Source organism: Macrotis lagotis, chromosome 6 (genome assembly GCF_037893015.1).
Source record: "Macrotis lagotis isolate mMagLag1 chromosome 6, bilby.v1.9.chrom.fasta, whole genome shotgun sequence".
Classification (NCBI taxonomy): Eukaryota; Metazoa; Chordata; class Mammalia; order Peramelemorphia; family Peramelidae; genus Macrotis; species Macrotis lagotis.
Genome location: NC_133663.1, coordinates 53,944,181 through 53,959,520, shown reverse-complemented (window position 1 = coordinate 53,959,520; position 15,340 = coordinate 53,944,181). Strand labels below are relative to the sequence as shown.

General features: G+C 35.6%; 1 protein-coding gene across 6 annotated transcripts in view; it reads left to right on the top strand.

The window, feature by feature from the left end:
* PLS1 (plastin 1) overlaps positions 1–15,340 on the top strand; it is a 146,189-nt gene that overhangs the window by 82,016 nt on the left and 48,833 nt on the right. For all 6 annotated transcript variants that reach the window (XM_074191153.1, XM_074191156.1, XM_074191157.1 and 3 more), the window contains one exon: positions 7,174–7,279. In XM_074191153.1, the coding sequence (XP_074047254.1) occupies positions 7,210–7,279 (70 nt within the window). In that variant the 5' untranslated portion in view covers positions 7,174–7,209. The remainder of the gene's footprint in view (positions 1–7,173; positions 7,280–15,340) is intronic.

The following is a 15,340-nucleotide window of genomic DNA, read 5'->3' as shown; positions in this document are numbered from 1 at the left end:
ATGGGACTGAACTTGGAATTGGAAAGATCTGAGTTTGCATCTTGCCTCAGATATCAATTGTGTGTCCTTGGGCAAGTCATATGACCTCTTTCAGTCTCAGTTTCCTTATCTGTAAAGTGACTTACTTAAAAAAGCTTAGTGTCCAAGGCAGGATTTGAACTTGTCTTCCTTTCTCCAATTCCATGCTCACACCCACTACTCAGTTATTGCATGAAAGTCAATATGAAAGGGAATATCCCTACCACAGATGACAGTGGGTTCTCCTCAACTCTGTACATTTGAAGAATGAACAATAAAGGACTATAGAGAAAGGATCAAAATGAATGGCAATATCTTGACTAATTTACTAGTAAAAAGTTTGAAGTTCTTACATTATATACCTTAACAACAACATGGGGTGATGAGCAATCTTGATTGACATGCACATTCCATCAGTGCACCAATCAGGGACAATTTTAGGGGATTTGTGACAGAAAATATCATCTGTATCCAGTGAAGGAACTATGGCGTTTAAATGAAGATTATTATCTTCACTTATTAAAAGAAAGTTGTCTTATGTCTTGCAAAATTTTGCTAACTCTAAAATTTTCTTCCTTGTCGATTCTTTTTCTCAATACATTCAATTTTGAACTATGTGTATCATAGAAACAAGTGTAAAGACTATGTCAGATTACCTACTGTTGAGGAGGAGGAAATTTTAAAAATTTAAAATCTTACAAAAATGATTGGTAGAAACTACTATTGTATATAATTGGAAAACAAATAAAAATATTTATATAATTTAAAAAGTTTGAAGTTCCTAAAAGGGAAAGAGTAACTTAAAGATGTTTTTAAAAGCTTCAAATTTTCTATTGGAAAAAGGAATGCAATCAATCAGGGAAAATGACTTCCATTAACCATAAAGGGGGGGGCGCTGCTAGGTGGTGTAGTGGGTAAAGCACCGGCCCTGGAGTACCTGGGTTCAAATCCGGTCTCAGACACTTAATAATTATCTAGCTGTGTGGCCTTGGGCAAGCCACTTCACCCCATTTGTCTTGCAAAAACCTAAAAAAAAACCATAAAGGGAATAAATTTAGGATTATAGAATATTATTTTATCCAATGGAAATAGCTGATGCTTTTGAATGACCTATTAAATGGAAGAAATTTGTAAGAAATTCAACATTTATAAAACAGATAAATTAGGAGATGATTACTCATCTGACAGAAGTAGTCTTTGCTTACAAAAGAATTTGACACAGGGTTAATAGCTTCCTAATACAATTTAAGTTGCTAAATTTTTAAAATTACATTGACACACTTTCAAGAAAAATTTCTTTGGTAAAATGATATTATGTGCTGGCATTGGATTTGAGTCAGTGATGTACTCAAAGGCTTCTCTTTGGGATGTTAGATGTCACTGTTAATCTTTAGCATTGCTGAGCTCAGGGAAGCTTTGAGAATCTTAATTATAGACTGGTTTATTGTATATGGCTGTAAATATCAAATCAGTTCAAGGGCACCAAGAGCATCCAAAAATATAGTTCTTACTGACTTCTTAAAGTCCTTTATTAAAGATTCATTCTTTGGGTTACAGTAGGATAATTTGCACATTTCAACATGCAGATATTCTTGAAAGGAGATCATATTAGGGATTATTAGTCATTTGTATATTAGTGCAAATTATTCATGCTTTATTTGTTAGTTATGGAACTGTTTCATTTTTGTCTTTGCATTCCTAGCATGAAATAGGGTTTAATGTTTGTTGATTACTTGATGATTTTGGTGGGAAAAGGTAATTTTGGAGTATGAGGAACAAGAAGTATGAGCAACAGGAAGACAAATCTTGGAGGGATACCATTTGGGGAGGGCTGAAGGCATGCATGAGACCATTTGGTTTACTGCATTGGTGGAGAGATGGGTGTAAAGGGAGAGAGATGGGTGACACAGACAAATTTTACCTACTTCATAATTTTTAGTTAGGGTAATCCCTGACCCTCTACTCTTCATAACATAACATTTAACATTGGTTTGAAACTTTAATGTTGAATCAAATGAGATAATATTTGCCTAGAGCCTAGAACATAGTATTTGTTCTTGTTGAGTCATTTTAGTTACTTTTGACTTTTTGTGACCCATTTTGGGCTTCTCTTAGCAGAGATTCTGGAGTGGTTTGCCATTTCCTTCAGTTCATTTTCCAGACGAGACACTGAGGTAAACAGGGTTGAGTTGCCCAGGGTCACACAGCTTTATCTGAAGCTGGATTTGAACTTATGAAGATGAGTCTTGCTGGTTCCAACCCCAGTGCTATATAGTTGCCCTGGTATATAGTAAGTGCTTCATAAGTGCTGGTTCCTTTCCCCTTTAATGTTAAGGATAAAGGTCTTATGATCCCTTCAGTCACATGCCAAATGTAGATTCATGCCCTGGCCATGCCTCCCTAAGTCTGTTTAAAAAAAGAATACTGATTATAGCTTGCCCATCCTAGAGCTCTGCAATAATGAATTTGGGTAAGACTTCAAGGAAATTTAAGAAAGCCAGAAATTTGAGGTATAGACAAAGAGACCGATCTTATTTTATCTAGACTGGTTGATTCATTTTTAGCAAGGACCTGATGAAACCTATGCTATGTTAGGAGATCTGTTTTGAGGATCAGGATTATTATTGAGAAAAAGGAGACTCTTTGTGACTAAATTGGAATTCAGTGCTAGAAGGACAGAAATGGAAGAACTCCACAGAAATCCAAACTACATCAACTGACCCAGTGAATTTCTTTAATTTATAAGACAAAGAAAATAGAGTGAGATGAAAATGTTTGTTTCAGAATAAAAGTATCATAAAATTTTGCATAACTGGTCCTCTGAGTGTTAAGCTAAAATTAACATATTTCCTAGAATGAAGTTATTGAGGGCAAATCAATAGATTGTCAGTCAAATGACAGAAATTAGAGGAAAAATCGATATATACAACAGTGATATCACCTTAGGTAAGCAGAAAGGTTGAGGAGAGGTGATTATTCAGCAAACTCACCATGGGATAACAGTACTTAGATTGACTTGATATTTCCCAAGTTTCACTTGTTCATAGATACTTCTTTTTGCAGGATATGCTTGGATGCTAGATATTTTTAATAGTGGCAAACATCTCCCCTTCTTTCCCTAACCCCCTTAATTCTAGCATCTTCCTACCGTTGAGTATCTACAATTTATCATGTATATAACTTGTCTGTTTAATAGTTCTTTGTTTCCTCCTTTAGACTTTTTGTTCCTTGAGAGATGGGACCATATGTTTATTTCTTTGTTTTTAATCTTTCTTTGTATCAGCAGTCCCTAGCACAGTCCTGTCATACAGCAGGCTCTTAATAAATGCTTAATGACTGACTTAACTAATTCTCCTACATTCCAAACTGCTTCAAAATCTACCATGAAGAAAGGCTTGTACATTGTAGGTATTCAATAAATATTTGATTCATTTCTCTAACAGGGATTTGTTATAAAGACAAGCTAATAAGTTTATTTTTAAGAAACTATTTTATTTTAGTAGGCAATTAATTATGGCAACACTCAAACTGTGCCAGCTGTGTACTTTTTTGCACAGTTTCCTATTAGATCCTATCTAGATTGTTACTACTGCCTGGTGGTCCAGGCAGAGATTTTGAATGCCAGCCCAGTCAAATTCAGAGTCCATGGTTTGCATCTGTTTTGTGAAGCATCTATGGTGTCTGTCTTCCTTCCTGAAACTTGGCATGCCACTTTATTACAATTTTATTTTCTCTTCATGAAATTAAGATGGTGTGATAGTTCTTCAAGAGAAATAACTTTTCTTCTTTTAAATGCATCTGACAACCAAAACATAGTCTATGATACTTTGAAGACAAATTAGAAGAGCAGGCATTTTAAACTTAAGGTACATCAAGTCACAAATATTGTTTATCATCCGCTTGGCTGTTTTGCCACATAAACATATATAACGAAATTTTAAGGTATGGTTTGTTACAAAACTAAATTAACCAAACATAAAATCCTCCTCTTTCAACAGCCCTCATCTTGTATTTTATAATAAGAAGAATGTGGTACTCTCTATACAGATGTAGTGAGTTATTAAAAAGCAATCAGTATTATTTATCAGAATCAATCACAGTGTCAATGAGGAATACTCTAAATTATTCAGTAGTGTTTTTCTTTTTAGGTTTTTTTGCAAAGCAAATGGAGTTAAGTGGCTTGCCCAAGGCCACACAGCTAGGTAATTATTAAGTGTCTGAGACCAGATTTGAACCCAGGTACTCCTGACTCCAGAGCCGGTGCTTTATCCACTGTGCCACCTAGCTGCCCCTCAGTAGTGTTTTTAAAAATATATATATTTTATTTATTTTTCCAACCACATATAAAGATAATCGTCAACAATCATCTCCTTGCAAAATTTTGCGTTTCAGTTCACCCTTCTTCACTTCCCTCCTTCCCCTGACAGAAGGCAGTACAATATAGATTATACATGAATAACCCATATTCAGTGTTTTTTTTAGCTGTTTTTCTCTATAACATTATCTAAAGGAATTTTTATGCAACATTTTGACTATTAATAATGTTGTTGAATATTTATTATGTTATTTAAATAACATCTCAATTTAATTATAAAATATTATTCATCTTATAATAAATTACATCCACGGAGTAAGGTGGGATCCATTTTATTAGCTGTCCATTCTATTTACCTCAATGCTCTAGATTAATTGTGAAGTTATATTTGAATCTGGGATACTAAACAAATTGACTAAAATTAAAGCCATTTCAGAGCACATATAGGGACAAGAAATCTCTCACTTGAATGTATGTAGTTTATCAGTATGTCTCACATGAACTCAGAAAGGTTTGTGTATTTTCAAAATCTCTAAAGGCATTTTTTTCAAACTTAGGCCATGCTTTCCATATGTTAACTACTCTGAATATAAAAAAGGGTCTCTCAATGAGAAGCATGGCATTTCCTCTGTGAATCACTTAGTTAATCAGCTTGTTTTTCCAAGATTATGGGCAAGTGAAAGCTATTTTAGGCAATAACAAATGGCATCCATTTAAATATGGCATATAGTGAGATGAGCAAAGAATAAAGGTCCCAGGTTGATTTAAAATGCAAGGACGAGAGAAGGGCATTTCATTTATAGCCTTTCTGTGGTGTGCACACACACTAAACTTGAACATCTATTTTTAAAGCTTGTGAAGAAATTCCGGGCAATCAGAACTATTTTGAAGGTAGTAAAGGAAGGCCAAAACCATAAAGATTCAAAGTCAACAGGAACAGAATTAGCATTTTCAAGACCCAGGGAAAGTTCAAGAGGTTGGCACCAACTGCTTAACAGCACAGGAGGACTCTGGGACAACCTACTAAATATGATATTGATTCTATATACAAGGGAGAGAGGCATTTTTTCCTCTTAAAAACAGAATGATTTATATCTGTGGAATAAAGAAAGCTCCATTTACTTCCCCACTCCTTAGTTCCTTCCCACTTTCCTTCCAATTTTGTTGACCTGAAACACTTTCTGAGGTTGTCTTTGAATTAATGTGTTATTTAAGCCAACAACAGTCACAACCAGTGGGCTACATACAGTATTTCTGAACCGAGAGACATTAGAGCAATTAATTAGAAACTTGCCCCAGGATGTATTTGAGAGGAAGAACAATGACCTAGTAAGTTTTACAGGATGTTCTTTCTAAATTTCATTGACTAACAAATTGGAACTGTGATATGTTTCACTGAAGAATTTAAACTATTTAGGGGCAAGAGTTGGATTCTCATAAAGAAGCCTTTTCCCTTAATTTCAGTTGTTCTTTTTCCTGAGGTATGCAATAGGAAAAATCAATCAGTAATATTTATTAAGTACCACCGTGCCATCTGAACAATTGCATCTGATTTATTTGCAAGTTAATCAATAAGCATTTTTTTTAAGCACCTACTAGGAGATATGGGGGAGATATCGTGTAATTATATATGGACTTACAAGAGACAAACACAGCAAATGGAAAGTCTTTATAATGACTGGGCAGTTTTGTAATCCTATATAATTTTAAAACTATATTAGCATTGCTCCTTACCCATGTCTTCTTTGTTATCATCCTGCTTGTTATCATTGTATCATATAGCTTATATTGGAAAATCATAACAAAGATAGGGAAAATACAGGGCCAAAGACAATTGAGGGAAAACCATGAAGGCCATTAATGAATTTTAAAACTTTTGGAGGGGGGCAGCTAGGTGGCGTAGTGGATAAAGCACTAGCCCTGGAGTCAGAAGTACCTGGGTTCAAATCCAATTTCAGATACTTAGTAATTACCTAGCTGTGTGGCCTTGGGCAAGCCACTTAACCCCGTTTGCCTTGCAAAAAAAACCTAAAAAAAAACTTTGAGAGATCATTGGATTCCTTAAACATTTTTATGATTTATCTTTAGTTGCCATATTGGAATGTGGCAATATCTTCAAAATATGGAAATTAAACAATATAGAATCCAGTGTTCTATGAAGAAATATAGAGCTAACATATCTTGTAACTTTTTAATGTTTGGAAGTACTTATTTTGAATTTAAAAATATTTTCAATTTTAATTTCTGACTTGCATTTTTACACTTTAATTTATTGAAATTTAAAAATACATGTTTATATACCAAGATAAAGTCACATGATTTAGGCATAAAGGGTTATACTGTAAGCAAATTAGGGAGCATGAAATAGTTTATGGGTAAAAAAAGAATTTATGACCAAACAAGTGATAAAGAGCATTACAAAATGTAACATGGATAATTTTTAATATATTAAATTTAAAAAGTTTTGCACAGACAAAACCAATGCAGGCAAGATTAGGAGGAAAGCAGAAAAAAGGAGGGGTGAAAATGTTTATGGCAAGTGTTTCTGATAAATACCTGATATCCCAAATTTATAGAGACTTAGTCAAATTTATGAAATTATGTCATTTCCTAAGTTGATAAATGGTCAGAGATTGTGAACAGGTAATTTTTCAGATGAATTTATCATTTCAACAGACCTTACTGGGGCAGTGTAGTACTAATTTATATATACTATGTACTATGTATGTATATTAGGGTAATCCTGTGTGGGTTTTTTTTTTTTTAAGAGTATACCTTTCCCTGTGCCTTAAAAGATTACAAAAGATCTGATTTTTTTAAAACAATTTTGCTTATTTTAGATCTAAAGCATAGAAAGCAACTTCTGTTGTCCAAAGATGGAAAATAATACAACCACCATTTCTCGGGAAGAATTGGAAGAACTTCAAGAAGCATTCAATAAAATAGGTATGTTTTGGGGAAATAAAAACTTTTTAAAGTATCTTGTTTAACATTAAAATACATGAAAAAGGATAACATTTCTTTCCCTGTTGTCTCTCTGTCAGTCTCTATTTCTGCCACCCTCCCATCTTTTTGGGAAATATTATTCCTTTTATTCTCTTGGTAGCTTTTACTGAATTCTTTCTTTTCTCTTGGAGATAAGTAAAGACTGCCTTACATTTCTCAGTGAACTGCAATCTTTGATCATTTCTTTGTAGAGAATAATCCAAGTTAATGAATGACAGTGTAACTGAATACACTTAACAGAGTGTCCTCACCTGCAGAGAAATATAGAACCACTTCCCTGTGCATAAACTGAACTCTGATCTCTGAATCTCTGTCTGTGGCACCGTCATTCACTGGCTCCACAAAGTGTTATTTTTCAAGATTATTGTCTATATTCTTTCTCTATATTCATGATTTAAAAGTATGCAAGGTTTTTGCTTTGTCATATCTACATCTGGATAGCTCCTTAAACATATTTTATGATTCATTTTTAGTTGAAAATCTGAAATTTGCTCACAAAAATCTGCTGATTGGTGGACAAGGAAAATGTATGACTCTCTATATGTAGGGAATAAGGGAAGTAAAGGCTGAGTTTTGAGATGAGATGAGATGATTATGTATAGAGTTATGTATAGAGTCCTCCCTCAAACCATCCTCAAAAGTTAATTTACAACTACAGTGAAAAATAGGACCATAAAAGTAATAATGGCATATTATAGAGATGGAAAGATACAATATAATAGTCTAGTTGGGATCCTAGAATTCTCATAAATTCAAAAAAATCCTAAACCAATTTAGATGCCATATATAATACCATCTAGGGTCAACACTGAGGTTGCAAATGTAGTACTGTTTATCAAATATTTATTGAGTATCTATAACAGACAAGGGACTAGGTTAGGCAGTTGGGATATATGCACATATCTATATATGCACATACATACATACACAGTATATCCATATGAATTAAGACATAATTCATTACTGAAAGGAACTTATATTTTATTAAATAAACAAGACATATAAGCAAATAATTTTTCTATAGAGTAAAATATAAGTAGTATCATGAAATAATCAGAGAACTTAGAGTTAGAAGGGGATTCACTGGGCATAATAAAAATTATTGCTAACATTTATATGGTGCTTTAAGGTTTGCCCTAACAAATGTTAGTTCATTTGATCTTCACAATCCGGTGAGATAGTGCCATTATTATTCCCATTTTACACAAGAGGAAGCTAGGGCTTAAGAGATGTTAAGTGACTTGCCCAGGACCATCAGATCTTGTTTGAGATAAGATTTTAACTTAGGTCTTCCTTACTCCAAATCTCTATTCTACTGGGCCACTTAGCTACCTCTAGTTATTTGGTCCACCTCTACAAAAAGGGATGAATAAGGTGTTCAGGGAGGACTAGCAGTCCTGGCATGAGGATTTGCTGAATCTTTTTCACCTGTCACCCAACTCTCACCTGGCTCCAAGAAGCAGTAATAGCATGCATGGTGGCAGCAGATGGATGGGCTCATCCAAGTTGACATCAAACCCCTTTGGGAAGTTAGGGGGATTGTCTACCCAAGCATGTGAAGACTTCTGCTAGAATGCTTGGATGAAAACAATTTGTTCCAAAGACCTTGAAAGTGACTGAAGCAGGTGTTGTGAAAACATAGAACTTGGTCAGACAGTGAAAATACTAAGATCATCCACTGCTATTGCCAAGCATCTTAACTTTTTTCTTGCCAAGACTTTGTGCAAAATATAGTTTTCATGGAAGGAGATGGCACCATTGTTATATCATTGGTCCTCTTCAAAAATGAAGGGAGAGCAACAACCTTCAAAGGGATCTTCCCTGCAAGTGACAGTATTGGATGAATAGTTATCTAGCCTCAGAATGAAGACTTAGAATGAAGGGGATCTTACTATCTGCTGCTGGAGCTCTTATTGGATCTTGGACAGATTTAATTGCTAACAAATCTTCCCTGGCATCCAATCTAATATTCACCTCTCTGCATCATCTAACCACTGCTCCTGGTTTTGCTCACTGGAAGGAAAACAAGTTCATCTTACATGTGACCCCCCTCCCAATGATCACATTACCCCTAAGCTGTCATTTCTTCTGGCTAATCATCGTTCAGTTAGTTCAAGTCTCTTTGCCATCCTTGTTTTCTCCCTCTGGATCCTTTCTAGTTTATTAGCATCTTTCTTAAACTATAGCACCCAGAAATGAACTGACAACTGAGGGGGACCATCTCCTTGTTCTTGAAAGCTATGCTTCTCTTTATAAACTCCAAAATCACAAATAATTAGTTTTTGCTGCCCCATCATAATGCTGACTTATGTGCAAGGTGTAGGCCACTAAAACTTCTGCTCCCTCCCTCTCAGATAAACTGCTGTCTAACCATGTTGCCTCATTCTGTTCTTATGACCAAGATTTTTTTTAATCCAACTATAACTATAATTTTATCTAATTCTCAGCACTTGGCATAGAGAGCTCCAGTAGATGTCTGGATAACTGAAGTCTCCATCATTACTTGATCACGAGGAGAATATATCTAATTACTCTACATTGGAGATTCATGATAGGCAGCATCTTGTTCATTTGAGGGGTAGGGTATGTCAAAATAAAGAACATAGGCAACATTGAGGCCATCTAATCTACCTAGGACCTTATTGTTTGTTGTTCATAATTCATTCTGGAAGAGGACCAATGACATCAAGAAGACTTGCATATTAGGGGGCAGCTAGGTGGCGCAGTGGATAGAGCACTGGCCCTGGAGTCAGGAGTACCTGAGTTCAAATCCAGCCTCAGACACTTAATAATTACCTAGCTGTGTGGCCTTGGGCAAGCCACTTAACCCCATTGCCTTGCAAAAACTAAAAAAAAAAAAAGAAAAAAAAAGAAGACTTGCATGTGAATTGAATTTAAATGTGCCCAAGCTTTGCAAAGTCATCAAACTCACTCTTTCATCCATAATCATTGGAGATGAGTGGCAGGACAAAAGTCTAGATGGCTGGTGATTGGCCCCACCCTAGACAAAGATCCACTGTACAATAATAAATCCAAAGTTTACACACAGACCTCCAGGAAAAGAGAATCTCAGATAATTAATTTTCCTTTAGATTATTGGGGAATGCTTCTGATTGTGCCCTTTGGCATTCAACTGAATAGGTTTAATCTCCCTTCCAAGTGACATTTCTGCAAAATTCTCAAAGACAATTACTATGTCTCTCCCTACCTTACTCCCCTTTTCCACTCATTTATCTAAGGTTCTCTTCTCTGGTCTAAACATCCCCACTGTCTTCAACCAGTCCTCATATAGTCTGATCTTGAGATTCTTCACCATCAATCTTTGTCCTCTCCTAGACTCTCCTCAGTTTAGCAGTATTCTTCCTAAACTAGCACAGAGAATAAGACTAAGAACTAGCATTTACATATTATCTTAAAGTATATAATGCACTTTGTGAACATTATCTCATTTGATCTTCACAACATTCCTATGAGGTGGGTACTGCTGTTATTATATTCCCATTTTACAAGTAAGGAAACTGAGGCTGAGACAGATTAAATGACTTATCCCAGAATGATTAAGTAGATATAAAATGCTGCACCTGAAGTCAGAAAGACTCATCTTTCTGAGTTCAAATCTGGCCTCAGACATTTATTAACTTTGTGACCTTGTGCAAGGTCTAAACCCTGTTTGCTGGGGCGGCTAGGTGGCACAGTGGATAGAGAACCAGCCTTGGAGTCAGGAGTACCTGGGTTCAAATCTGACCTCAGACACTTAATAATTACCTAGCCATGTGGCCTTGGGCAAGCCACTTAACCCCATTGCCTTGAAAAAAATAAAAATAAAAATAAAAAAAAAAAAATAAATAAACCCTGTTTGCCTCATCTATAAAATGAGCAGGAGAAGGAAGTGGCAGACCATTGCAGTATCTTTGCCAAGAAAGTCCCAAATATAGGTACAGAGAGTCAGACATAATGGAAAAACAACGCAACAACAAGAGGTGCAATTTGAACTCATCTTCCTTACTCCAAGTTCAACATGATTCATTCTACTATCTAGCAGCTTCTGCACCCAGTAAAATTACTCCATCTCCAAGCTTTTCACCTGTTGAAAATACCATCTTTTCCTGAAACCTTTCCCCTCAGATTAACTGTTCCTTCTCCATTGTAAAGTGGCATCTAAAGCCATCTTCATCTTAATTTTTGCTCCTGTTGTACTCTCCCTGCCCTACCACATCTTTCTCAGTACCATGACTCCCCTCTTACGTACCTTCTCCTTCTCACCCTTTTCAGACCCCATTAGAATGTAAGCTCCTTGAGGACAGACACTATCTTTATTTTTGCTTACATCTGAATTTCCAGGATTTATCATAGTCTGGACGTTGTAAGCATTTAATAAATTCTTGTTGACCTGCCCTGCTCTGACCCAGAGAGCTGAACACAATTGTGGTTGGACCAGGGCAGAAGAATACAGTACCATCCCCAGTCATACCGGGAGTGTTGGGTCTAGTCCTCTCTTGACATAACCTAAGACTGCTTTGACATTTTTAGCCACAGTATCAATTTGTTGACTCTTATTAGGTTTTTTTTTTTTACAAGGCAATGGGGTTAAGTGGCTTGCCTAACGCTGCCTCACAGCTAGGTAATTATTGAGTATCTGAGGCCGAATTTGAACCCAGGTCCTCCTGACTCTAGGGCTGTTACTCTAGCTACTGCACCACCTAGCAGCACCAATTTGTTGACTCTTTAAGATTTCTTATTGAGATCATCATCTTCTCTTTCCTCTTACTTGTGAATCTGATCTTTTCAAGGCAAATTTAAAAATTTGCATTTATCCTGGTCAAATTCTATCATAACCCAGTGTACTAGCTTGTGGGGATTTTTTTTTTGAATCCCAACTCTGTAATCAAATGTGTTAGCTATCCTTTCCAGCTTTGTATCACCTGCAAATTCAATAAAATATATATATATATATATATATATAAAAGCTTTGGCAGTCTGCCCTGGGGCAGGGGAGGGGAGGTCCAAGATAGAGTATACTAAAACTGAGTGGATTAACCTCCTACATGGGATGGAAGGGGGAACAAATGAAGGGAACTTGGTGTCTATGACTTCAAAGTAGAAGGTCTCTAAGGCGCACTAGGTGGATAGAGAGTGTATAGAAATCAGGAAATCAGGAATCAGGAAAATTCATCTTTTTCAAAACTGACTTCAAACACTTAGTAACTCTGTGACCTGGGCAAATTTCTTAACCCTGTTTCTTTATCTTAAAAATGAGCTGAAGAAGGAAATGGTAAACCATTTTGTTAAATATCTTTGTTAAGAAAATTTCAGATGGGATCTTGAAGAATCAGATATGAATCAGATATGGAGAAAAGGGCAGGTGGCAGGGAAAAGGGTCAGATGCCTATCCTGCTGTCAATGGGAATTTTCAAAGATCTGTGACAGTGGCTCAGTATTCACACTCATCCCTTTAGTACCCAAAGATGTTGCTTGTATGGGTCTGGTGACTTAAGCTCATTGAAAGGCAGCTAGAGGTTTTCATATTATCTCTCTACTTATCTTAAGTATCAACTTACAATTGGACATTTTGTTATTCTTTTTTAGTTCATTATCCTTATTTAGTTCAATATCATTATTGCTGGGAGAGAAAACAGAAGCAAAATAGCTGGACACATCTATCCTTTATCCCCTATCATCATATCATAGCTCCTTCAGAACCTTAGTATAGTCATGGGTTCTACCTACCACATCTCAGTGATGCTCATAAGACTAAATTTGATTTTTTTGTATTAGGATCTCAAGTTAACTTATTGCCCATACTTCATGTATTTGTGTTTTGGCATCTAAATCATATTTTTCATTGCTGGCTCCTTTCTTAGAATTTTATCTCCTGTGAATTTTAGAGTGTATCTACTGCTGTTCTTCATATTGTAGCTACTTGCTATGGCATCCAAACATGGTAGATCTATGCAGGCAATCACCAGTTACATCATCTTTTCTTCCTTTGTCCCTCACTGGTCGAGCTTCTACTTAATAGCAACCTTGAATTTATATAATCATTCCTTAGAGGGCAAGTAGCTTCTGGATACTTTCTCAATTCTTATCTTCCTACTCTAGTTAGAGTAGTCTTTCTAAAGAACAAATCTAACTATGTCACATCACATCCCCATATGAGAAATTTCACTGACTTCCAATTATCTCTAGAATCAAATATAAAATCCTCTCTTCTTGTTGTTCATCCTTTTTGAGAACCAATGACAACAGGAAGGAGTTGTCAAGTGAATTGGATTTGAGTGAGGTAGGATTGGACCACATCATCAGTGTCACTCTCTCCTCCAGGGTCATCAGAGTCCAATGGCAAGACATAGATCAGGATGACTGGAGATGATCCAGGTGCAGATTGGTTTTTTTAAGCTGAGATCATTCCCAAGTTTCAGTTTGTCTGAGACAACACCCTTTCAGTGATAAAGGCTAGGTGAGAAAAGAGGCAAAGAATCTGGGTGTAGAAGACCCTCAGGTTTCTGGGCAAAACAGAGAAAGTTACTATTTATACTCACAATGAGCCATCAAAATCCTGGGACCAAGCCAGGTTTGGGCTGGGACCTATTGTTGGTCACTCAGTCAGGGCTGAAGTGATTTGTGTTTGAGACATGGTCTTTAAAAAAGAAATCCAGCCCACAAACCCTGATATATCTTCCAAAGTTTCAGTAATCAAATTATATTCCTTTGGGTGGAGCACCATATGGCATGGGATGAGAAGGAATTCTGTCTAAAACCTGAGGTTTCATTGAAATATTTGTTCTCTGCTCACATGCTAAAAAACAAAAATAATTCATATATATATGTTTTTACATAAATATATAAACACTTATACACTTATATATCTCCCCTTTTGCTCACTAGGCCTTGAAATATAATTATTGTGGTTGAATTAATGTTACCGAGAGAATCCAATTCTAGTATTTTTTGCTTCAGGATATTATGTGTGATTTTGTAATGAAACTATTACACAAAAATGTTTTTCGGCACTATATAGATTGCTGTGCTAATTCACGGGAATCATTTCATGAGACCTTGTTTTTTTAAGACAAAAATTGGACAGTGATCAAAAATGTCAGTTCATCATGGGCAATGAAGAATAAAAATTTTAAAATGTAATTTCTGGTCTGATACTATTAAAGAGAACATACTGTTAATTTTGTAGAAGTGATTTGTTAATTTTATCTTTTGAGTAAAATATTAGAGATTTCTCACTGCAGGGAATAGATTAACATTCTTTCCTTTCTGTCTAGCATTTGAACACTAATCTTTATGAGTCACATATGTGTAATCTTGGCATAGTTATTTAATGATATTTTGAATAAATAATTCATTGTAGGAACAATGTCTGACAGCAAAATGACTTGTTCAATGTTATAAAAATGTTAACACTATCTCTGTGTGTGTGTGTGTGTTTACTGATTTGATGATTTATCAAGCTTTAAAGAGAAAATATTTTTTGTCCAAGGCACACCTGTTTTTAAACCAAACTTCTTTGTATCTCCATTGCCTTGTACATAGTAGGTTCAATAAATGTTGGTGGGAAGAGAAATGAATGGGGGAGGGGCGGAATCAAGATGGCAGCATGGAGGCAGGAATTCCCAGTTCTTTTCCAGAATAGAAATGAATTATTTATTATATTTGATTATATCTTATATTTGAAGTGATCATAAATACTCTTGTCTCAGTGGAAAGCTTAATTCATAAAGTGAGACTATAATACTAAAGGAAAGTATCAGAATGGACCCATCTGGTAGTTTCAGAGTCATGGCTGTTTGCTGGTGCATCACAAATGATAAATCATGTTAGATGCTCCCTATACCATACTATACCATACCATACCATACCATACCATACCATACCATACCATACCATACCATACCATACCATACTATACTATACTCTCATTTAATCCTCACAACAACCCTTCAGCATAGGCAGTATTATTATCTTCTTTTTACATTTTAGAAAGCTAAGGAT